General features: G+C 44.4%; 2 protein-coding genes across 3 annotated transcripts in view; both read left to right on the top strand.

Annotated features, from left to right (window-relative positions):
- LOC134456908 (solute carrier family 26 member 9-like) overlaps positions 1-7864 on the top strand; it is a 40632-nt gene extending 32768 nt beyond the window's left edge. The window contains exons 17-21 of one of the 2 annotated variants that reach the window (XM_063208545.1): positions 1053-1295; positions 3095-3149; positions 3600-3736; positions 5932-5994; positions 6134-7864. In XM_063208545.1, coding sequence (XP_063064615.1) covers positions 1053-1295; positions 3095-3149; positions 3600-3736; positions 5932-5994; positions 6134-6145 — 510 coding nt within the window. In that variant the 3' untranslated portion in view covers positions 6146-7864. Of the gene's footprint in view, positions 1-1052; positions 1296-3094; positions 3150-3599; positions 3737-5931; positions 5995-6133 lie in introns of those variants that run through there. The other variant, XM_063208546.1, reaches the window with a different exon arrangement.
- A 672-nt stretch (positions 7865-8536) lies between these two features.
- Positions 8537-21060, top strand: LOC134456907 (RING1 and YY1-binding protein B-like). Its single transcript, XM_063208544.1, has 5 exons — positions 8537-8851; positions 9356-9481; positions 17106-18047; positions 18392-18484; positions 19675-21060. Exons 1-5 carry the CDS (start codon positions 8826-8828, stop codon positions 19922-19924), a joined length of 1437 nt encoding a protein of 478 aa, XP_063064614.1. The 5' UTR covers positions 8537-8825; the 3' UTR covers positions 19925-21060.
- The last annotated feature ends 2213 nt before the right edge of the window (positions 21061-23273 follow it).

The following is a 23273-nucleotide window of genomic DNA, read 5'->3' as shown; positions in this document are numbered from 1 at the left end:
AGAAGTTTACAGCCGTCGAAGACATCGTTTGGAGACAAGGTGTCGAGGTGCGGTGCAACACGCGTTGTGCATGCATGCAGCTCGTGGACGCTGCGCTGCGTGTGCTTGCTGGAGCAAGGAACCTTTTCTCTCATTCACCATCACGTCTCGTTTGCCGTCTACTCTGAGTAATTCTACGCACTCAAGCATCTCTACTTCTTCTAAGCGCTGACTTTGGGGTATTTTAGTAGTTTGCCGGCTTAAGTTTCCTTTTGTATTTTCACAAGAGTATTGTTGCTGAATTATTATTATTGCTGAATATTACAAGTGTATTACTGTGAAGGTATTTGAATGTGATATTGATATTCATGGTTTGAAATAATCAAAAGGTATATTGGTTTAAATAGGAACTAAGGAATATATCTAAGGCTTATTTAAAGCTATACCCAAGGGGTGTAAGATATTTTTGGTTTATAACTAATAGTGAACTATTTACAATTCATCTAAACTTAACTGATTTATGTATGTGTGTGTTTTATGTGTGAATTTAAAGTAAAGTAACATTTATTTTAAAACTGATTGATTTACTTATTAAAACCTAAGGTATAACCTAATAACTTATTAGTTATAAAGGACCTAGGGTAGCTAAACCCCTGTGTAATTCCCTGTAAGGAGCAAAGGGGCGCTACATTAAGGTTAGGGATTGTTTTGGTTTGGGCACAGTTTTGTTAGGGAAAATATGAATGGAAGACCCCCACAAAGTTAGGAAGGACCCCACAAGTGTGTGTGAGAGAGAGAGAGAGAGAGAGAGAGAGAGAGAGAGAGATTCCACTGATTCTAGTAGATCTGCTCCATTGACAGCAGTGATAGGGTGATTTGTCCTCGTAATATATAATGGGAATGGCAATGAAATATCGATTCAATCGTATCGATTGTAAATTATGCATTGTAAATAAATGTCACATCATATTATTTATAATATAATTCATAATAATGTCACCTTATAAAATAATGTCACACATAATGACAAATTAAGTGAACCCCCATCTCCTCTCCATCTGCTTGTCTTGTAGACGACATCTCAGCTGGAACTGCAAAAAGACTTCCAGGCCAACATCGCCGGAACTTCACCTGAGGCCCCGCCCACCTATGTCAACTTCCATTCTGACCACACAGAGCCGTCTGAGCAGCACGCGGACTCTGCGCTCCCATCTCCCATCACCATGGAAACGCACCCGGTACCCTTCCACACGCTGGTGCTGGACCTGGCGGGCGTCTGCTTTGTTGACCTGATGGGCATCAAGGTCCTCACCAAGGTGAAGGTCTTTGTCATGGCGATTCATTGAAGCCAATTAATTTAATTATGTTAAAGAGGCGCTATAGGATGACGTTATTTGCGCGGTGCCCGTGGCATGCCTGTCTCAAAATCTACACCGTAATGAAAAAATGCTGTTCAAATAAACTCGCTGTGAGACTGTTTTTCAAATGATAAGTGTTTCGCACGACACTCCCTCGGAGCGCCCTCCCAAAGATGCATGTGGGGTTTTCTGACAGCGGACCATGGAAGTGATCACGAGAGTCATCGTTCACTTACTAAAGACATGCATAAGCGTGGGCTGACTCGGGACCGTGATTAATACAACTTTCAACCCTACCTGGAGCCCCTTTAAATAACTTGATTAAGTTCATATAAGACACAGCTCCTGTTAGGCCGGCTGGACATTGGCTCCGACAGCACTGCGGAGCGCTTTCGCTTCCGACATAATTCGGACCCCCAAACCCAATTTCACACAAACATAGCATTGATAGTCAATGGGCGGCGTGGACAAAATAGAATTTGTCTCTAATCACTATCCAACATCCGCGAATGTCCGCGGACATCGGCGCCAGTGTGCGGGGTTCTATTGAAAACAATGGAATCAAACTTTTGCGGAGCAGTGCTAAGCACTGCTAAGTCGGAGCTGGTGTGCGGAAGCCCTTAGTTGTTATCACAATGGCAATGGTCAAGTTGTTAAAGGTGCACTGTGTAATATTAGTAGTAGTTTATTTCCAGAATTCATGCTGCCCATTCAAAAATGTTACCATTTTCATAAATATTTAGCACCACCATCATATTCCAAGTATTTGTTATGACTTTAAAATTTGCACTTTTCATACATGAAAAGGGGGATCTTCTCCTTTGTCCGCCATTTTGAATTTCCAGGAATAGACATTTTTAGCTGCAAATGAGATGTGAAATGCCATAGTAGTGTCCACTGGCAGAACAATGTGTACTGTATTATAAGGCTACCTTAACCTGTTAATACACAATGTTAAAAAAATGTTGTTACCAGAATGGCAAAGTCGTAGTGCATTATTAAAGTCCCTGGGTTATGACATAGTATTGTAGTTCTACTGGTAGTTCAGTTTTCAACGACTATTTCAATGTGGCACTGGAGGTACGGTGTGCATTAAGGGGTTTCATTTTTTGTTATCATTTTTTATTTTAAATAAATAATTTTTAAATCATTCCATAATTTTCATTGTGTACCTTAATACCATGTCACACTTTTGCACCAACTATAGACTATTTTAGCCAAACAGTGCTTTCTTTTTTAAATAGCACTGACCTAACTTTAATCGCCACTTCAAGCATAATTCACCTAAATGATGTTTGTCTGACACTGTTAAGCCATTAAAATTAAAGCCACTTAATTAAATGTAATTAAAACTTGGGTTTTAACTTAAGAATGAACTTAGTCAATACTACCCACTCACAAGGTGTTTCTGCAACAGCTGCAGGGCAGCAGCTGACTTAGGAGCTATATCCACTTGCAGGATATTTTTAAATTTGGATATTTTCTTAAACCACTTATCAAAAAGCAGGCTTTAAAAATATCTCATTTAGGGGGTAAAAGGCATCTGTTACAATGGAGTTTTTTTATTTTTATCCCCATGTTGCGTTTCCACCTAAACAGGAGAAAAAAATACCCACATATAAAAACATCCTGCTACATGGAAACAGCACCTTAGTATACAGTAAAGACAAAGCTGCTGACAGCCAGACAGCAGGTGATTGATATAAACAGACTTACATGCTGATTAATTGATAAGAGGTGTGTTATTTGATTGGCAGATGAAGAACAGCTATGAGGCGCTTGGTATCAGCTTCTATCTGGCCAATGTACAAGGTGAGCAGAGCACCCCTTTCAAACATGTCGTATCCATTACAGATTGAAAGGTTTAACATAAGAATACATTCTAGAGCATTGGTAATAAGTGGTGTCATTATTTCCAAGTGCTCTTGTAAAAAAATATTCTACTTGTGTGTCTGTGCATTATGTGCTTGCATTCATGCCTTTTTTTGTGTGTGAGTGTGTGTCTCTGTGTGTGTGTGTGTGTGTGTGTGTGCGCGTGTGTGCACGTGTGTGCGCGCACGTGTGTGTGTGTGTGTGTGTGTGTGTGTGTGTGTGTGTGTGTGTGTGTGTGTGTGTGCGTGTGCGTGCATGCTTTTCTGTGTGTGTGTCTCTGTGTGTGTGTGTGTGTGTGTGTGTGTGTGTGTGTGTGTGTGTGTGCGTGTGTGTGTGTGTGTGTGTGTGTGTGTGTGTGTGTGTGTGTGTGTATGTGTGTGCATGCTGTAGCTCAGGTGTATGAGGAGTTGCAGACAGGTGGTGTGTTTGAGGAGGGTGGTATCCAGCGTAGCCACCTCTTCCTCTCCGTGCATGATGCCATCCTCTGTGCCCAGCGTGCCACCACCACCCTCAGCACCGCAGAGCAGGCAAGTCACCCTCGTTAACCGTCCCGTCAGTGCAATGTTCCTCAACCAATGTTCCTTAAGACACAGCATTATAAATTTGCTGCAATGAAGAATGCCAATGACTAAGTCACAGTGCATTATTTATGGCCCTGTGTTATGTGTAGTGCTATTGTAGTTGGCCCTGTGTAGTAGTGTAGTGCTATTGTACCCGGTAGTTACCTTGTCAATGACTATTTAAGGTGTTCATTATTACAGAGTGCATTATGGGGCTACACTATCCAGCTTATTATCCATGGTTACAAGGACAGCGCCATTACTATTCGGGTAGCAGCAGAGCTGGCCTGGGGGAGAAATAGGGCCCCGGCACTTTTTTCTTAAAGTGGCCACTCATAATTACTTGTGCAGAACTGACTCACCGGGGGGGAAACGTACCCGCTATTCCATATGACCAGTCCAGCCCTGGGTAGCACTTGTAAATCATTCAGAAGGCCGGGCAATGGGCAGCCTATGTGGAACTAGCAGATGGGGAAATGTTGTGAGAGCATGAAAAACATTGAAATGGGTGGAGTTAATGGGAGGTGGAATAATGTGGATACTACTATATGCTGGATGACATTTGGAGCATGTTAAGACACATTTTGTAAACAACAAACGTAATTGTAAACAACAAACACAATTGTAAACAAATCAACCCCCACATACACACAGCATACATGTCATACACATACACATTGCCCCATTCACACACCAGCTCTGGAGGCTGCCGTACGGAACCAATTGTCTGGGGTTCACGTGCACACAGACAAACACACATACAACTAATAGTCCTAAAAAGATTACTCTGGAAGCGATCGTAACATCGTAACAAAGCCTACTTAAAGGAGAATTTCGGCCAGTTTGGATGCATATCCCATCTTGGGTGGACCAAGGGAAAAGGATGCAAGGGAAAACCGCGAGAAATTTTCATGTGTGCTGCGCAAAGTTGTTCAATTGCGGCGTTTTCGGTTAAAGCCTGGCCCGTCGGGCAGACTTTTGACCTGTTTTAAAGCCCTTAGCTTGTATTAAAACACTTTTGAACGCTTTGGCCGTGGTGTGTGTGTCATTACAAGTAAATCTGGTGGTTTACAGTACCATTAGCTGGCACAGGAATGATACAATCGGAGTTTTGAAAAGTGGCGCACCTACCTCTCTCAGCTTCCGCCGTACACCTACGTCCGCAAAATGGTTCGCCGAAGTGATACTTCATAGTAATCCATTTCATTTTTGTCCACCAAAGACGAGCCAAAGGAACCTAATTCACACATTTCCATGTCCTGTGTTGTTGTTTTCTCGCAGATTGATTTTTCACTAGTGAAGCGCAGTTTTGTGACGTCACGTTGTCACATGACTCCTGGAAGGAGCGCACATTCGCTCATCCAGTTATTATACAGAAGCGAGAGACAAGAGGCGCTTTCGTAATATTACTGTTTGATATTCTTGTTCTTTGAAAAAAGATAACCATGGCCACCAAACTCTTCAATTGAACCACCAGACCCCAACGAAGGAGCCATCTCAAAATATCAAAATATCAGGAGTCATGTGACAACGTGACGCCAAAGCGTTCAAAAGTGTTTTAATACAAGCTAAGGGCTTTAAAACAGGTCAAAAGTCTGCCCGACGGGCCAGGCTTTAACTGAAAACACCGCAATTGAACAACTTTGCGCAGCACGCATGAAAATTTCTCGCGGTTTTCCCTTGCATCCTTTTCCCTTGGTCCACCCAAGATGGGATATGCATCCAAACTGGCCGAAATTCTCCTTTAATAATAACTAATTAGCCTCATAATTTTCCTGCGGGGATCAATAAAGTTACTCTACTAACATTAAGACCTAGCCTATTAGCTGTGTTATCGGGTACTGACAGGTGGTAGCGGGTAGCGGGAACAATACGGCTGTGTGTTGAAAATAGTCGGAATACTCCTTTAACGATTATGATTATAAATAATAGTACAATATTTCGCTCTGAATAAAAGAGGTCAAACAGGTGTGTGGTAAACTTTTTGAAGTATTGCATACTACTTTTGAAGTGTTGCATACTCCTGCGTTCACCAGCACCTAGAAGCTGTGCATGGATCTTTGAACTTTTGCAATAGTACAATAATATTTCATCCTTGAAAGGTTGTCAAGGGGAGACTGTAATAAAACTGCAAATCCAACATGTTTTTTGTGTGTGTCTAGATGGATAGGGTGAAAATAGAGCTGGCCTTTGACATGGAGGAGGAGGAGAAAGACCTGGAACAGGTATTCTATTTCAAACAGGAATATTATAACATATTATAATATTATTATATCATATTATATATTATACATTATTATAATATATTGATCATATAAATGCAGCATGACTTGAATGACAATGAAACACTCACATTTTCCACAGGAGATGTTCTGACAGGAAATCACCTTTCTTTAGAGGGGATCTGAAGATCAACTCAAGGAGAGGACATTATAAATAAACACAAATGAGAGATAGAAGCCAGGAGAGGAGTAAAAGAATGACTGTAGTGTTCAAGCATCCTGTATTTTAAAGCAGTGATTCTTAACCTTTACCCCCCTTACCTGTGTCATAGAGAAGTCGCACTCCCCCAACCCAAAATATTACCCTTAGGGCGTCCGCACATCGGCTCCGACAAAGTGCTGAGCACTGCTCTGCCAAAGTTCAATTCCTTTGTTGTCAATACAACCCTGCACACCGGCGCCAATGTCCGTGGACATTCGCGGATGTCGGCAAGCGATTAGAGACAAGTTTTATTTTGTCAGAGACGCCCATTGACTATGCATGCTCTGTTGGGGTGCAATTGTGTCGGAAGCGAAAGTGCTCCACAGTGCTTTCGGAGCCGGTGTGCAGAGGCCCTTATATGCGCACAAAAAATTACAACGCCTCTTGCTCGAGACTTGAATCAATTTCTCCATGACCTCACAAGGGGACCAAAAGTGTTTTCATTTTGGTTCCAATTGGATGTGTTCCTGCTGAGATTCTGTTGGCCTAATCATAGTATTCACAAGTATAATTCTGGTCACAACCTCAACGCAAACAAAGATCCATGGAATCCCTGAAATCTCCGGCACCCCCCGGACCCCAGGATAAGAACCACTGTTTTATATCATAAGCATGTCATTACGTTTTCTGCCCCCATGGTTGAAGTGCAAGGCACCTAAGCTGAAAATGCTTCAGGGACTGTAACCAATATCCTATAACCGCAAAAACACACCAGAAGAGACAAATGCTACAAAAGTGTCGTTGGACTGTTTTCTTAGCAAGAGCGACATGAGCCATAAAAACGACTTACTACTGTATGACTGTTAAAAGCAGAATGCAAGCATTCCGACATTCCAATTGGCTCTGTTGGCTGTAGCCAAACTGCATCATATCTCATTACCATGGCGTTGGCAAGTTGGTGCGTCACTAGGGCCGAAAAAGTGATGTCACACTTGCCAACCCCATAACGTTCACTGAAGTTCAACAAACTGTTGCTCGTGTCGAACTGTCATTCAAATAATCTTTTGTTGCCCAAATCGCTTTTGTGTTGGTTTTGTGCCAGCTCCTCTAGGCCTATATATAATCAATTACTTCCATCATTGTTTTCACTTTTGTCATATTCTGTGTGTTTGCATGGTAGGCTAAATAACTGCAATTCGTTTTGGGTCAGGGATGGGCAACTGGCGCCCTGGGACCCACCTCATCAGTGCGGCCCGTAGACAACATCATTTACAAAATAATGATCAGATTCTTTTTTAAACCACTAGTGAATCAATTTGTTGTATATACTGCAGTGTTGGCTGACCACTCATATTTCTTCCAAACAATAAGGGCAGTCAGTGACCATCCAACTGCACCTAGCACTCTGTGAGTTGCTGTCAGATCCGTGGTCATGTGGCCCTCCGATAGTGGCGATGGAAAAATGTGGGCCTCCTCATCATGAAAGTTGCCCATCCCTGCTTTGTATAAAAGCATCAGCAGTGTAATGTAATGCAATAACATTGACCTGTAAAAGGATCCTGGAAACAATGGAATAACATTGGAGGAAACATGGAATAGCCTAACATTTTTTTTCAGTATGTGCCCTCAACCACTGCTTAGCATTGTACATTAAACAACTAGCCAACATTTCATTCTTAATTGGTTGTGTTTTTTTTTCCATAAAAATTAGACCGGCTTGTTTGTGAATGTTTATTACTGTTATGATTCTTTTTTGCTTTTTGTTATGCTTTTTCTGCATCTACCTTGACCTATTTAATAATGCAGTTCATTTTTTATACTATTTCATTGAGTCATGTTTATATACAGTGTTTTGCCAATAGTATTGTTCAGAGATTAAGTGTCCATCTTGGGTATGCAATCGAATGCAGTGAGCCTAATCATGTTAATTCGAACTTCTATTCACGTGGGCAGTCATGGCCTAGTGGTTAAGGAGGACTGTAGATCAGAGGGTTGCTTGTTCGAATCCCACCCTCCACTCCCTAGCTCCCTCTGTGGCTGAGGTGCCCTTGAGCAAGGCACCAAACCCCACACTGCTCCAGGGACTGTAACTAACACCATGTAGGCCTATTTACAAAGAAACCTGTAAGTCGCCTTGGATAAAAAGTGTCTGCTAAGTGTAATGTAATGTAGGCTAATGTAACTATTCACAGAGCACCAGATGGGCTAAGACAAATCTAGTCCTAGGCCTAAACCAAAAAGGGCAAAACCAGACAACTGGCAAAAGTCAGTGTCACATTCTTTTGGCAAATAGGGCCTACACCCTTCACAACTTAGACAACAACGCCCAGGGACTGAATGAATAAACATTTTAACATGGCACTTTCTCTCCCCACAAGGCGCAGTAAAGTGGAATCCTGAAGTGTAACTTAGATACTTTATTCTGGTTTTAATTACCTCCACATCCGCAGATTTTGGACTTTTAATCCACTTAAAACTGTGATTGGATAAATGGGTGGTCATGTGACCAGGAGATGCCTTGCCCCTAGTCGGTCACCGAGTGCAAGTCTGCGTTGAGCAGCGGCAGCGGTATCACCCGGACATTGCGCCGTAAATCACTGTACCCCCACCGCTGGAAGACAGCTTTTCCACTATGGGCGACAAGAAAAGCCCAACCAGGTACGCGATCTTTATGAATCATACACCGCCGACCAGCTCATTTTTTGCTTTACATGTCACTGTAGATGCTGGTTGTTTTTAGATTAAGATACCTTCGCTTGCAGTGAGTTAATCTTAAACAGAAGGCTAGGCTTCGGCTATGGCGGATTCAGTAGGCTACCTCAGCAGCAGAGAGGGTATGCGCTCCAGACAAAGGGAAATTCGCATGCTACGCCTGTTCCCTTTAAATTCGTCTCATATGCTAGTTTGTCGTAAGTGTCATGTCGTCTTTTCCAATCCGACAGACAATGAACACTAGAATAACCTAGTTAGTCAGTACGCATGGTCAGTAATCGATAGACCTATAATTGCCCTGGTCTTGAGCGACAATCCAGGTCCTGGCCGCATTCATGAATTGTTTGGGTTGCTCCTGTGCGTTCGCGTGCGTAAAAATGATAACCCTGCCACTGTATTTATTAATTTGGTGTTCACATGAACTGATGCCTATTCTGTCGAATTCCTCAGGCCAAAAAGACACGCCAAGCCCTCGGCTGACGACGGATTTTGGGACTGTAGCGTCTGTACCTTCAAAAATAGTGCCGAGGCTTTCAAGTGCAGTATGTGTGATGTACGTAAAGGCACGTCCACAAGGTAAGAAAAAAACGGTGTCCTCTTTTCTTTTTAAACTGTATCCAGACCTTGACATGTTGTCGCACTTTTCCAGACAGAGACAGATTGTTGCCTGGTTACACATATCAGCAACAGATTATTTTGGGAGATATTTTGACTGGTTCATATTGATAATAACTTGACATCCTTGGGGAATCCACATGGGTGAATGCTGTGAAATTGCCACATGTCCCTATATAGCCTAGAGTTCATAAACTGCATTCAACTCATTGTAATTAGTAGCCTAAGCCAGTGTTTCCCAACCTTTTTTGTCTTACGTACCCCCTACGCTTTTTTTTCATTCCATGAGTACCCCCTCACTCATGCTCTATATCCCAATGTGACTATGCTCCATACATTTTTTTTTCATTTTTCCACGTACCCCCTGCAGTGTGTTCGTGTAGGCCTACCTCTAGTGGTACACGTACCCATGGTTGGGAAACACTGGCCTAAGCTACCCAAATACAGGGATGGATTATGACTCCATGGGGCCCTGGGACAGACAGCCAGAAAGACCCACGTATAGTTATTTTTCAAAAAGATTCAGGGTCTGAGGTTAGATGTTAGAGGTCCTACGTGGGGGCACTTAATTAAAGTAGACCACACATTTGTTAAGACTGTTATTGGATGAACTTTATTAAAGAATGTGCTCTAAGGCATCATAAGAAATCAGAATGACATCTTGACAAAATGTGGGCCAGTCTTTGTCCTGTTCTCATCTATGACTGATCTCTCAATCAAGTATACTAAAAATGGAGATAATGCATTGCCATTCCCTTTAAACTGTCAAATTATGCATGAACAGAATCGAGGCAACTCAGCTGCCTCAGGAGAACGTTCTGGGTGGGTTCATTCTAGGAGGTGTGCGTGTGTGTGTGCCTGCGAGCGTGAGAGAGAAGGGGGGGGGGGAGACAGAGACAGAGAGATCGAGAGAGTGAGAGCGAGAGAGTGAGGGAGAGAACCAGAAGAACACAACTTGGCACCAGGCCATCATCACTGTATAAGGCTGAGCTTCACTGGAAAGATTGTGTTAATACTGGTGAATTTCACTGATGACAGTGAGGTAATGATGAGCTTTATCAGGGCTGCTGGCACCTTTAGCCGGGCCCGGGACAAAGTCACCTGAAAGGGCCCCCACCCAATTCTTATAATGTAGCGAGGACCCAATTCTGGGCCCCATCTCCTTGGGCCTGGGACAACTATATCCTGTTTGGAGCCCCTACCCCCTGTCAGCTTCTCTGAGCTATACTGCTGAGTGTTTAGTCATGGTAAGCTTGGGTCATGATTGTATCCTGATGAGCTTCACTCACGAGTGTATAGTCATGGAAAGCTAAGTTTGGCTGGTGCACAGGGGACGAGTAGGAGGCCTACGTACAGTGATGAGGTCCTGAGTCATGTTTGACTTCGCCATCACTGTGCCGAGTCACAGATTCCAGAAATAGCGTCTGAGCGGACACGACGAACATGTCTGAAGCCCAGAATCTGCACGGATGAGCGAACAATGAAGAAACCCCCAAGGGGATGACGACGTATTGGTGTAGTGTCCATTAGTGTGTTGTGAATTAGTTCATTTGAATACGATAGTTAATGCATTTGGGTTTCTCTTGAGTAGAAGAGTGTGTGCATGTGTGTTGGTCCTTCTCTGTGTGTTTCTGCCTGTCTTAGTGTGAATTGACTAGTTACGCCAGTAGATTTACATCTACAGTATTGTTAGGTTGTGATCTAGAGTCAAGGAAATGACTAGCCAATTGAAGGCCTTGGCAAAAAGGCATGGACCCAGAAGAGAGATGAGAGATGGGAGAGAGGGAGACAGGGAGGGAGGGAGAGAGAGAGAGAGAGAGAAATGGAGAGAGGGGGGAGAGAGATAGAGCGAGCGAAACAGAGAGAGAGAGAAATGGAAATGGAGAGGGAGAGAGAGAGAGAGAAATAGAGAGAGGGGGGTGGAGAAAGAGAGAGAGAGAGAGAGAGCGCAACCACAGCTGTGGTGGCTCGGCAGCTGTGTGAAAAGGGTCTATCTGAAGCGTAGCACTCTTGCTCTAGAGGGGGAAAAGAATAAAAGAATACAAGAGGAATGTGGAGTACAGAGAGAAAGGCTCTCTGTGATGGAAGAAATGTGCACAGAAAAATGTGTGTGTGTGTGTGCGTGTGTGTGTGTGTGTGTGTGTGTGTGTGTGTGTGTGTGTGTGTGTGTGTGTGTGTGTGTGTGTGTGTGTGTGTGTGTGTGTGTGTGTGTGTGTGTGTGTGTGTGTGCGTGTGTGATTCAGCCCTGTTTCTCTGGGAATGCAATTAAATGGGTTCCCTGTCACTTCTGCATTCTGGTAAAAGATCACACATGCACACTTCTCTGAATGGTGTCTCGCTTTAAGACACAGCTTGCTCGAACATGAAGGTAAGGCTCATGCTTCTGCTAGTCGGCATCCCTGTTTGGCTGTTTGTGTTAGTGCTGCTAGGCTCTGAAGTCTTTCTTTTGTACCACATCTGTGAATGGCTTCAGTGATGTCTGGATATTTTTGAATAAATCCTGTAAATGAAGGAGAAATGGCACTGAGATTTGCTTTACTAAAGCAGCAGGATTTGTCGGTGTACAGTTGATACTTTTTTATGGTTCCTCTTCTCATGCTGTTTCATACTGAGAGGAAAAACAGAGAGGGAGAGGGAGAGGGAGAGGGAGAGGGAGAGGGAGAGGGAGAGGGAGCGGGAGAGGGAGAGGGAGAGGGAGAGGGAGAGGTAGATATTCATTGGCAACATGCAAAGTGCGCTTGCACGCAACATATAAACATGTGTAATCCTCTCCACGTGTATGTAGATCTTGTATACATACCTACATACATACTACATACTGTACATATACACATGTAAACATTCATGTGTACGGCCCTCCACATTTGTTTGCTTTGGTCACCTGAAGCTGAGGCTACAATGGATGTTGGTGTGGTGATGTTGGAGGTGCTGTGGTGCCCTTGGAAACTGCAACGTGTGTAGGCTACCCAGGTGGAGTAAATGGAGTGGCCATGTGTCGACTGTAATGAGTATAGGCCAACCTAGAAGTGGTGTGGCTGCCCCCCATAACTGTGATGAGTGTAAGCCAACCTAGATGTGGTTTGGTTGCCGTGGAGACTACAATGGGTGTAGGCTAGGGTTGCCAACCATCCCTTGAAATACGGAATCGTCCTGTATTAAGAAACAAAAGTCTATGGGTACTATTGAGCTGACTAGATGTAGTAGCCCCACCTATAGGAAGAGGTCGCATGGTGGTGTCCATAGTGTCAAATGGGCGTAGGCCACTTGTCAAGAGTTAGTAGTTGCTGTTGTGACTGTAATGGGTGCAGGTCACCAAGGAAGATGAGGAGGAGGAGGAGGAGGAGGAGGAGGAGGTGATGTGGCTGTGTGTTAAGCCCATCCTCTAGGGAGGTGGAGGTGATGGTGTGGCAGCTGTGTAGGCTGTGTAGGGTGTAGGCCACTCTCTAGGACATGGTAGATGGGGTGGAAGTAGTGGGGATTGGATGGCCTTGGTAAATAATGTATGTATGTGATTGGGGTGTCCGTAGGTAGGTGGGTGTCTGTCTGTAGGTAGGCCACCCTGGAGGTGGTTGCCGTGTGTGTGTGTGTGTGTGTGTGTGTGTGTGTGTGTGTGTGTGTGTGTGTGTGTGTGTGTGTGTGTGTGTGTGTGTGTGTGTGTGTGTGTGTGTGTGTGTGTGTGTGTGTGTAGGAGGTGTGGTGTGGTGGTGTCTGTGGCAACTAGAATAGTTGTAGGCCATCCTTGTAAAAGATATGCAGATACTGCCCTACAAAGGCATAGTGAGCTAACTACGCCAACATTGAAACTAAGAAAAAAGCCTCGGTATTAGGTTGGATAATGTATTACTAGTTACTGCAAATTTGACAAATCAGTTTCTCTAAAATGGAAGACATTTGGACCATAGGAGGTGTAATGAAGACCATTTTCAACTTTGACAAAATGTGTAGTTACTGCACTTTGCCTTTGTAGGGCAGAATAGGCCATCCTGTGGGAGGGTGATGGTTGTGTCTATGGCAACTACTGCATAATGTGTGTAGACCACTCTTGTCACATGCTGGGGTGGTGTCTATTACTGGTAACTGGTAATGCATGTAAACCACTCTGTATGGGGTGGAGATGGTGATGTGGTGGTGGCTCTGGCAACTACAGTAGTGTTTGTAGCCTAGGCTACCCTTGTCGAGTGACTGAGCTATTGGCCTAGACTAGTGTTTCTCAACGGGGGCAGTACAGCCCCCCAGGGGGCATTGGGGAGCCCTAGGGGGCGTTGCTTAGCCATCATTAGGGGCATTAGTCAGTTTCATTTTTTAAGGGGGTGTTGGCAGAGTTATGATGAAGTCAAGGGGGCGTTGGGTAGCATAGGATGAGGTTCAGGGGGCGTTTGTTCAAAAAAGGTTGAGAACCACTGGCCTTAAGCTCAGTGCTTTGGCACCTGTGCTCCCATGCCAGAAGGTTGTCTGTAGTGTATCGGGTGCCAAAGTGCTGCTAGCAAGAGTTCACGGTGGAAGATGAGCAAATCTCCCTCCTGGTAGAACTTTAGGAAATCTCCCTCCAGAAGCCTCATGTAGATGCGATAGCCACTGAGCTATCAGCCCAAACCAGTGATTCTCAAAGTGTGTTCCGTGACAGAGCTCGGGTGGTCCGCAAGGGGATTTCTACTTTTCCAAGACAAGCTTGCAGTAGGCTATGCTTGTAACATTATTACAAAGCTAAACACGGCTCAAGTCTCATTTTCACCACAATAAGAGAGGCTTCCAAATGTGAATGACAAATAAGCGATCTGCATTGAAATTTGCAGCGTCAATTTAGCACCCGTCAACTGTCAATTCAGTTGAAAGGTGGTCCCTGAACATTTTCGGTCTGAAAAGGTTTGGGAAGCACTGCCCTAGAACTTTACCACAGCGCTTTTGCACCTGTGCTCCCATACCAGAGGGTCGCTGGAGGTCGTGAGTTCAAGCCCCAAGTAGCGCACTGCTCAAGATGACCTGCTCGGTTGCATAGGCCATCCTGTAAAGGATCAAAGGGGATACTACATGCAGGCCACCCTTGTCTAGCAGGTGGCATGGTGGTGTCTGTAGTGACGGCATAGTGTCACTAGGCCACCCCTGCTTGGAGGAGGTCATCGTGGTTGTGTAGGTCAGTGTTTCCCTACCAAGGGTATGCATACCACGAGCGGTATGCAGTGACACTAAGCGGTATGTGGGCAAAAAATGAATATCGAGCATACTGACATTTGGATAGAGGAAGAGATGTAGAGCATGGATTAAGTTGTACTCGTGGTATGACATAAAGGCTTTGGGTGTACCAGAACACAAAAAAACCTTGGAAAACACTGTTGTGGGTCTCCCATGTCAGGTGATGTAGTGGTGTCTGCGGGTGGCGAGTGACTGTAAAGTCCGTAGCCTAAATTTAACAGCCACACTCTAATTAGGTCACTTACCCTCTGCTGACCTCAGGGCTTGCCTGACCTCCTGACCCCTAGAGGTCAAAAGAACAAGGAAGGGGGGAGTGGAAGCCCCCTTCAGCCACACGGGCCACCGTAATGAGGTAACAGATGAGCTGCGTAATGGCGGAGACGATTGGCCTTTTACTATTGATCACAGGACCCAGGGGCGGACCTATAGGGGAGCGAGTAGGGCAACTGCCCCGGGGCCCAGGGCCCTCCCGTATTGGTGGTGGGGGCCCTATTATGACCATGGCAGGTTGTATGGGGGGCCCTCCCAGTGTCTTGCCCTGGGGCCCTGTGTGCCGTTGTTTCGCCACTGACAGGACCACTTCCTCTGTTTACATTCACAACAGCAGTAATAAACCGTAATTGTGTGACAAACGGATCCGTCACACTCTGGATTTGACTTGAGATAATGTATTAAGTTTTGGTCACCCGGGCTGGGGGGCAGTGCTTTTAGTAATAGCTTTTTTGTGAAGGGACAGAGGTTATATCAATCAGGGGATCAATACGTCAATTTGCCCAAAAGTTGTTGCAGTGGACTTTGATTGATTGATGTGTCTATGTGAGGGAGCTACAATAAGATGTACAACAGGGAGAATACAACAAGAAAAATGTACCCACATCCCTGACCTTAGAGATGCAGTATTCATGCTGCCCATTCACAAATGTTACCGTTTTCACAAATACGTCACTATCAAATTCTATCATTTATTTTGACTGGGAAAAAAATGCATTTGTCATACATAAAAAAGTGAATCGTCTACATCCGCCATTTTGAATTTCCAGAAATACTAGTACATATTAGTTATTACTAATGTACATGCAAACAAATAAATAATTTTATTTGAAATAATGGTTCTGAAATCATAAAAGCAACTATTAGACCCAACATTTTTCTGTTGGTTTTATCATCTACATGTGGTTATCTTTGATTTAGTTGTCATTTCGGTCCAGCCCTCTCAGAAAGTAGTTGCATTACATCTTGTGGGGTTTTGTTCTCTTTATGAAGCTGGGTTGGTCCAGATAAAGCCAGGCAGACTCCACTGGAATTGAAGTGACAGTGTTTGAGTGATTGAGGCTCGGCTACTGAATTGTGGACGGTAAGAAAGTTAGGAAATGAGGAGATGTGGGTGTCACCTTGGCAACAAGGTGATGTAAACCAGATTTTACAGGTGATGTCTGAAATTGTAGTAGGTACAGCAAAGGCGCAGCAAAGCACAGGGTATGTGTTTATGAATAAAAGTTGCCAATGTGTAATACTGCATAATGTGAAAATCAAAAAAGGGTGGACTGTTCCTTCTAAATCTGGGCTTTCTCAGTGTAAAAGTCATTTAAGGTCTAAGCATGGTTGTGCTCCTCTGTGCTTTGCGAGAATTGAGAGATGTGAACAGGGTTTCTAAGTGTGACAATCGTGAGTAATTCTCAAGTTAGCAGGGTTTCAGACATGGCTGACATGTAAGTAGCAGAGATGATGTGTGGAGTCATGCCTGACTCTTTATTCTCTCGCCCTCCCTCGCTCCTTCTGCTCTTCTATTTTCTTCTCTTTTCTTCCCTGCTCTTGTCTCTTTCTATCTGCCTCACTCTCACTCTGTCTTTACTCGTCTCCCTATATTTCTCTGTCCTCCTTTTCTCTTTGTATCTCTCCACATGTCCTGTGCCTCCATCCTCTACTCTCCCCTTCAATCCTACTTTGTTTTCTCTCAATCCCTCCCTCCTTCCTCCTCTCTCCTTCCACCCCTTTATCCCTTTCTCTTCCTCCTCTCTACACCCCTACCTCTCTCTCTCTCTCTCTCTCTCTCTCTCTCTCTCTCTCTCTCTCTCTCTCTCTCTCTCTCTCTCTACCATCTCTATACCATCACTACCTCTCTCTCTCTCTCTCTCTCTCTCTCTCTCTCTCTCTCTCTCTCTCTCTCTCAATCCCTTCCTCCTCTCTCCTTCCACCCCTTTATCCCTTTCTCTTCCTCCTCCTCTCTCTCCCTCTCTACACCCCTACCTCTCTCTCTCTCTGTCTGTCTCTCTCTCTCTCTCTCTCGCTCTCTCTCTCTCTCTCTCTCTCTCTCTCTCTCTCTCTCTCTCTCTCTCCCTCTTCCACCTCTCCCTCCCTCCACCTCTCTCTGTCCTTCCATCCCCCGGTCCTGTAGGAAGCCCAGGATAAACTCGCAGCTGGTAGCTCAGCAGGTGGCCCAGCAGTTCGCCACGCCGCCGCCACCCAAGAAGGAGCGCCGAGAGCGGGGCGAGCGCGGCGACCGCCACGATCCCCACGACCCCGACGACGACCACCTGGACACCGACCACTCCGACTCGGACCGCCTCAGCAGCGTGCACCCCGACAGCGACACGTCCGAGACGCCGCGGCCCTCGCACGGGCCTCGCAGCGACACCTCCGAGACGCCGCGGCCCTCGCCCCGCATCATGGACGACAGGCCCCCGCCCGCCCTGCAGCACCGCATGGACGACAGAGCTCCTCCTCCTCCTCTTCCGCCTCCTCTGCATCAGCGCATGGAGGACCGGCCGCCGCCGCACCGCATGGACGAGAGACCTCCGCATCGCATGGAGGAGCACGGGGAGAGAGAGAGGGAGAGGGAGAGGGAGAGGGAGCGGCGTCTGGAGAGGCTGGGCCTGGAGAGGGGACGAGAGGTGGGCCGGGGACGACAGAGCGATCAGGACAGGGACAGAGAACGGGACCGGAACCAGGACCGGCAGCTGTCTGAGAGGGAGCGGGAGCGGGAACGGGCCTGGCCCGGCAGAGACAGCCCCCCTCCACTACCGGTACCGGTAGGACTGGACAAGGCGCGGGCCAACCGGCCAGCCCACAACATGCTGCACCAGGACCACCGCCGCAGCTCCGCTGGGTCAGACGGGCCCGGGGAAGCAGAGGGCGACAGCGGGTGTCCCGTCCGGGAGCAGCTGAGGAGGGACAAGGCGGAGAGGGACAAAGCAGAAAGGGACAAAGCTGAACGGGACAAGGCAGAGAGAGACAAAGCCGAGAGAGACAAGGCAGACAATGAGCCTGATAAGCACAGCAGCAACGCAGCCAAGGGAGGAGCCGGGGCCATCAAGAAGCCCACAGCAAAGAAAACAAAGTAAGTCCACACACATGTTTCTCGACAGCATCATTAACTAAGTTAGCAACTTTACTGTACTTGGTTGCAATGCAATTTCCCATTTGAAACTTAGTAAGTTGAAACGGACACCTGCAAACATGCAGCAGCAAACCTGTTAATTTCTTCTGTTAATAATGTGAAAATGACAACATTGACATGCCAAGGAGACCAGAGAATATTGTTAATAATAGTACTAGCTAGTTACCACCATGGTGTTATCATTACGCTGTTTGCTCTGTGCAGAATTTCTCAAAGCCTCTCTCTCTCTTTTTTTCCTCTTTATTTCCCTCTCACATCGTCTCTACCCACTCCTTTAAATGCAGACCCAGGTTAGCTAATAAAGGCTTACCAAGCGAGAAGAATAGTGTGAAATCGGGAAAGGCAGCGGGAAAAAAGAACAACCGCCTCATTTCACGGTAAGTTCCTGTAGTAATCCAGTTATATGTACAGTGCAATTTGTACAACACATATTTTTTGTCATTCTGTTTTCAGAAGACAGTAAATGTGCACAGATTGCTCCAAATAGCCCATCTCTGTTCTCTTCAAAAAAATATCTTGTGTTTTTGGCTGAAATGTGAGGAGTACACTAACTGTGTGCTACTACTTAACACAATTACTTGGACTCAAGTTTGATCAATACCTATTGTACCAAATACCAAAGTACTTTACCTTCCAAAGATGTATTGCATTTTATTGTGCTGAAACGGTGCTAGCGTTGTAGTCACTTCTGTGGGATACTGTATGTTGTTTTTTACACCACTCCCGAGGGAGGAGGCTCCCAGCTTGGGATAATACTCCAGGCTTGGTTACACAGCCACATTGGGTGTAATGTCCAATCAGCACCCAGTTTCATCACTTTGACTTAGCTGCAAGAAGTCAACAAACGTTCAAGCCACCCAAAGTCTGGTCAGGAAATTGGTCCCAGATTTGCCCAGTGGCTGTGGCACCAAGCTTGTGGACATGTAAACCCTGGTCTGGCAAGAGTTCCCACACGCAGGATGTTCCCAGTGGTGGTGAGACCGACAGGCCTCCATAAAATGACTCTTAATGCTGGTGGACAAAGCTATGACCAATCAGACCACTGATTTCAATGACTTCTGTTTTTATTGGTTCCCGTTGACCAGGCTGACTTGAAAGCAAAATTCTACGCTGCGTCACAGGCTACCACATTAGAACAAAAGTCGAAAAACAACCTGTTTACAAATGGTTGGGCTCAGTAAGGCCAGTGCTTTTCAACTTCAGTACCAAGAGGGTCAAATGGAAACAAACATTACTGGGTTTTTCGGGGCCACATAATATAAGACGGAACAAACACACAAAAATAAAACCATTGAACTGCATTCAACTTTAAGTCAGTTGTTGTACCGCTGAAACTTTTTAACTGGCCTGTAGTTGAATAGGCTGTTGACAGAAAAGTAATAAATACAATCCTAGATAAGTCATCTACAATAGATTATAATGATCTGCAATAGATCATCATTAGAAGAGAACAGTGCTGTACAGTACACGTACATACTGTAGTCACGTTTGGCATTTTCATTACTTACAGTTCTATTGTGTGGCATTTTCTGTACTTATCTTTCTGTTCTTTAACCTCTAACTTCAGGCCCCGGCTGAAGAACATCGACAGGAGCAGTGCCCAGCAGCTGGCCATCACTGTGGGCAACGTGACAGTGATCATCACTGACTTTAAGGAGAAGTCCCGCTCCACCTCCACCTCCTCCTCCACGGTCACCTCCAGCGTGGGCTCCGACCAGCAGAACCCCACCTCCGGCTCTGAGAGCAATGACAGGGGGTCGTCCCGCGCCTCCACCCCCAGGGGGGAGCTCGCCGCCAGGCACGAGGAGGCGCTCTGAGCTGGGCGGTGATGGAAGTGTTTGTGGTGGTAGTAGTTGTAGTGGTGGTAGTGGAGGGGTGCTGATGGACCATGCACCTAACCCACCCCATCCACTTTTCTGCAGACCCACATAATTGAGCCCCTGTGCACATGGTTGGACTGAGGTACTCTGCAATGCCAGGGCCACAGGGACATAAGAAGGGGAGAGGAGTGGAAGGGGAAGGAGAAGGGGATTGTACGGGGAGCAGTCGCCCTGGTTCTGTGATGACATGACATTCAAAACTGTATCCTCCTTGCCATGCTCCCCTTGCCGTGGAGTCGACTTTTCAACATTTACCTTTTGTGGAAAAACTGAAAAAAAAGCCCCTAGAGGAAGAAGAGGAAGGGTGACTGTACTTTTAAGCCTTATCCTTGACAAGATGTGTTTTAAAACTCTCTGTGGCTTTGGGCACATTTCGCTTAGCTCCCCTGGGAGGACGCGGAAAAAAAGACTGTGGAGGACAAGAGGGACAGAGAGAGGGGCGAAGTTTCCGCTCTCTGCCAAGTGTAATCCGTCGCCGTATAACGCTGGTTATAACATAGTCGTTTGTGTGGATCTGTGCAATCGCAACACATCTGTTCTATCCATCAGGGATCGTGTGACCTATCTCTTGTTTGTTTCATGTTATTATAATTATTATTATTATTATTATTATTACTCATTTGGTCATGTAATAAAGAAGGACATATAATGCTCGCTGAAACACGGCAGCCATTTTTGGAAACCTCTCGGAGCACAGGAGATGAGCTGAATGCTTGTCCAGTCGCCGTAATTTACTTCATGCTTATATGACATGTAATTGCTTAAAAAAAGAACGAAACTTATATTATTGCTATCTGTGTATCTTTCATTTTGTATAAAAAAGGTAAAAACTAAACAAAAAACGGACAACTTTATTTTATGTTAAGTGTCGACACAGTGTTGTCCTTGGTATTAAAGACGATAGCATTTTTTTCCTTCTAAATATAATGAAATCATGATGACATTCTGTGTATTTTACGGCTGTTATTTATTGAATGATCAAAGAAAACCATATATATCTACACTCACTAGCTGTCTTTTAAAAAAGAATGAAAATTTTGAAATAAAGAATGCATTACGCTAAGTTAACCTGATGTGATTCTGGGTCTGTTTGTGGATCTTTTTGCTGCATTTTGAAGACATTTCTCATATATTGATGTCATTCTGTATTTACTTAATAACATAATACCGTGAGCAACTTACAGATGTAATGTGTTTACTGTGGTGAAGACTTGTAAAAACTCTGATCTCAACAGCAACAAATTATTGACTGATCTATTTGATAACACTGCGTGCAGATGCCTTTTGATATCACTGATGACATTTTCTACTTCAGATGTTCTATTTACTTCTACTTCTACTTCAGTGTTTTGCATTTAAAAAGGCAAACCTTTCCCCAAACACGTATTTAAATAATCCAGTGGACATCACATCATGACACATCATGGATGTACTGTGCTCTCTGTGAAGGGCAACCTGGATTACTTTCATTTACAATCCAATGCCACATATTCCAAATGACCTGATTTGATTGCCCGGTTGAATAATCACCGGTTGAATTGGGATGGGTAGAACCAGGTAATTTAGAACACAGGCCCATCACTGCGATATAATACATCTAGACTTCACCGACCTGTCCCTAAACTACCACATACTTTCCTATGTACAGCAGTTTGTGGTTAAAGCACATGTGCACTATTTTTAACATTTAAGCCCATTTCCTCTTGTTATAGAGTCCCCCTCACTGTTTTTTAAACGTTTCCTGCTGTCTCTGTTATTTGGCCGTCTATGGGCATGTCCATATCTCAAGTCAAGTCAACTGTACGTTATTGTCAAAAATCCAGGTAACAGAGTTAGGACAGAAGTTTGAAATTGCGTTTGACCAGTCTGCAATGTGCAGTTAAACTAAAACATATACGACATTCACAATCTCTCTCTCTCTCTCTCTCTCTCTCTCTCTCTCTCTCTCTCTCTCTCTCTCTCTCTCTCTCTCTCTCTCTCTCTCTCTCTCTCTCTCTCACTCACACACACACAACAATTTCTTTCCGAAAGAATGCATCTCACCAAATTGTAAGGGGTGTTCACTTGATATACCTAACAGGTTTGAAAGCGAATAAGCCTTTTGTCATGTTTTATTTGACATTTTGTTAATGAAAGAAAAATAATTATTTACAAAATGCGACGTAAAATTTTACAATTTTTAGAATATTAGAAGCCATGTTTCACCACAAAAAAGGTTATGGATTACCCCTACTTGGTGAGTTGCACATTCCTGATTAAACAAATGTTTAGGGTTTAAGAACAGGTATGGACATGCCTATACGTAGATGGCCATTCTAAAGCTGGTTGAGACAAATATGCAAATTAGCTAAATAAAACAGACAGCAGCAAACAATAAATGGTGAGGGGGACTCTCATTGCAGACAACTCAGAGAAGGGGCTTAATGTTCAAAATATTGCACTTGTCCGTTAACATCTTAACTCGTCATATCCATGGGATCTTGACCATTATATTGCTTTTTTTTTTTTTTGCTGAACTCACAAGCCATTCTGTTCCTCCGTCAATACAAGCTGTGACCTTTTTTTTTTACAATGTAAAAATGGTTACTTTTTGTTTCTGTCATGGACATTTGCACTGCTGCAATGCCATATTGCAGTCATGTTGCTTTGTTGTAGCAGTACGTGTTGCTTGGTAAAATATACCACACAGCTGATCTTTTTTTATTATTATTTTGAGTGACTGTAGGAAATAAAGATGTTAAAGATAAAGATGTTTGCTCAATGTCTGTATGGGGGAGTTTATGGATATACAGTGTAAACGTACATGTATATTGGACACATTTCATATGAGTTTGAGGCTGTCCTATTCTTGAGATATGTGATACATCAAAGGGTTATGGGTCAATGATCTTGTAATGTAAACCTAAGGAAGTGATCCTAACAGCAGAGGGAGACATACTTCAAGTAGTCTAAAAAATACAACATGAAAAAAAAACTAAAAAAAACTAGGTCAAGATGCTTTGTATGGGCAAGGCTTGGGGTCGACAGTAGGCCTAATCAAGGTGTCCATAACTTGTTATTGTAGGGAAATAGGAGGGGGTAACAACAGCAAATGACGCAGACTGTAATTTCCTCATAAATTGCAGCTTGTTCAAAAGAACAATATCACCTTTTGTGGCTGAGCCTTATGCCTATGTGGGAAGTGGAATTGACCATCTTCATCTGCTAGGAAAACATAGAATACAATTATCAATGCAGTGAATAGAAATAAAATTATATAATTTTCATATAATTATTAAAAATAAAC

This window comes from Engraulis encrasicolus, chromosome 10 (genome assembly GCF_034702125.1).
Source record: "Engraulis encrasicolus isolate BLACKSEA-1 chromosome 10, IST_EnEncr_1.0, whole genome shotgun sequence".
In the NCBI taxonomy this organism is placed as follows: Eukaryota; Metazoa; Chordata; class Actinopteri; order Clupeiformes; family Engraulidae; genus Engraulis; species Engraulis encrasicolus.
The sequence above is the reverse complement of the archived record's forward strand: the minus strand, read 5'-3'. Positions and strand labels throughout refer to the sequence as shown.

What these genes read in the sequence shown, in the direction of transcription:
- LOC134456907 (XM_063208544.1), top strand. Translation starts at nt 8,826, where the DNA reads ATGGGCGACAAGAAAAGCCCAACCAG. An exon ending in CGTAAAGGCACGTCCACAAG is followed by an intron (nt 9,482 to 17,105) that starts GTAAGAAAAAAA and finishes CCGGTCCTGTAG; the next exon opens with GAAGCCCAGGATAAACTCGC. An exon ending in CCCACAGCAAAGAAAACAAA is followed by an intron (nt 18,048 to 18,391) that starts GTAAGTCCACAC and finishes CTTTAAATGCAG; the next exon opens with ACCCAGGTTAGCTAATAAAG.